The sequence below is a fragment of the Poecilia reticulata genome, linkage group LG16 (assembly GCF_000633615.1).
Source record: "Poecilia reticulata strain Guanapo linkage group LG16, Guppy_female_1.0+MT, whole genome shotgun sequence".
NCBI classification, from domain to species: Eukaryota; Metazoa; Chordata; class Actinopteri; order Cyprinodontiformes; family Poeciliidae; genus Poecilia; species Poecilia reticulata.
In genome coordinates, this window is record NC_024346.1 from 32,133,703 (window position 1) to 32,135,099 (window position 1,397).

General features: G+C 49.2%; 1 protein-coding gene across 1 annotated transcript in view; it reads left to right on the plus strand.

Moving 5' to 3' along the window:
- Positions 1 to 1,397, plus strand: part of LOC103478812 (SRSF protein kinase 2) — a 63,201-nt gene that overhangs the window by 42,898 nt on the left and 18,906 nt on the right. Inside the window, exon 10 of the mRNA XM_017309349.1 lies at positions 55 to 226. Coding sequence (XP_017164838.1) covers positions 55 to 226 — 172 coding nt within the window. The remainder of the gene's footprint in view (positions 1 to 54; positions 227 to 1,397) is intronic.

Consider the following 1,397-nt stretch of genomic DNA (forward strand, 5'->3'; position numbering starts at 1 on the left):
TATCCCTTCTGTTTGGGTGCCAACACTGACTGTGCTCCATGTGCCTCCCTGCAGGCGAGCTGCGGCACATCACCAAGCTGAAGCCGTGGTCTCTGTTCGACGTGCTGGTCGAGAAGTACGGCTGGTCGCACGAGGACGCCGGCCACTTCACGCAGTTCCTGCTGCCCATGCTGGAGATGGTGCCCGAGAAGAGGGCCTCGGCCGGGGAATGCCTAAACCACCCCTGGCTCAGCTCATAGCCGCAAACTTCGATCACACCCCGTCTCCGTTCCCTTTTCACCCCCCCCCTTCCACCCAACTGTGAGCCCAAACTCGACCTCTGTTGGCAGCGAGTGGAACCGTCGCGTTAAGAGACGCCGCTTCCCTCCTCTTCATTCCAAGCGCACCTAGCCAGGCTTTACTCCTACATGGGGAATGTAAAAACAAGCTACTGGCAATTTCTACAACGAAAAGGAACCTTAGGATGAGAGGATGGGTTTCATCGACGAGAACAAAAATGTCGCTGCCTCTTCCGGCATCAAGACGTCAGCCTCTTCTTCATCTGTCTTCTTCTTCTTAGTTTAAACTATTGAACTCTGTTGACCTCCACGGTAAGAAGAGTCCACAAGAATCTTTGTTGCACTGCTGACAGACGGCCCAGAGCTCCATCTTCCMTGAACAACTGGAGCCCGTAAGGGTGTATGTGTGTGGGTGTGTTATTTTGCAAGWGAATGAACGTTTGTGCCTATGCCCCCGTATATAACCACCTTAACGGAGTACCAACGTCAGACTTTACGGTTTACAGCGTGCTTTCTTCCATGGATCCAGTCCTAGAAGAAAGAAAACAAAAAGCTCATCTCGCCTAACATGGTTTTTTAACATCCTCTACGGTCCTGAACTGGAACTGCAAGGGGAAGAAAAGAGGACATCACACTGATGCAGAGAAGGTTTGTAATCAAAACAATCAGTATTAACCTGGAGAATAGTCTGTTTGGGGTTAAAGGACTTTATTTTGAAATGCATGGAGAGACTGYTGAATGGGCAGGAAGGAATATGACAAGCCAATGATGGTTTCTGGTTTCAGTTCATCTTTAGGAAATATCKGTGACCTCCTCCACCTTCCTACTAAGGATCGACACTTTTCACTCCAAGGTTTTGACATTCTCTTCTGACTTCATTCCTAGGAACAATTTTTCTTGAATCCTTCTGTGGCACGTTTACTAGATCTGATTGGTACTACCCCAACCGACCCACCCGTCTTTTTGCCCTCTGGAGGAACCCTGAGTATCCCTGAGCCTCCCCAGGAAGGGGGCGGTCACGTGGAAGGTTGCACTCGTCTTTGTAAATGTCTTTCAGGGATTTGAAACCTTTGTACATAGAACTAGATTTCGCAACGCAAATAAGCGACTGTGGACAAA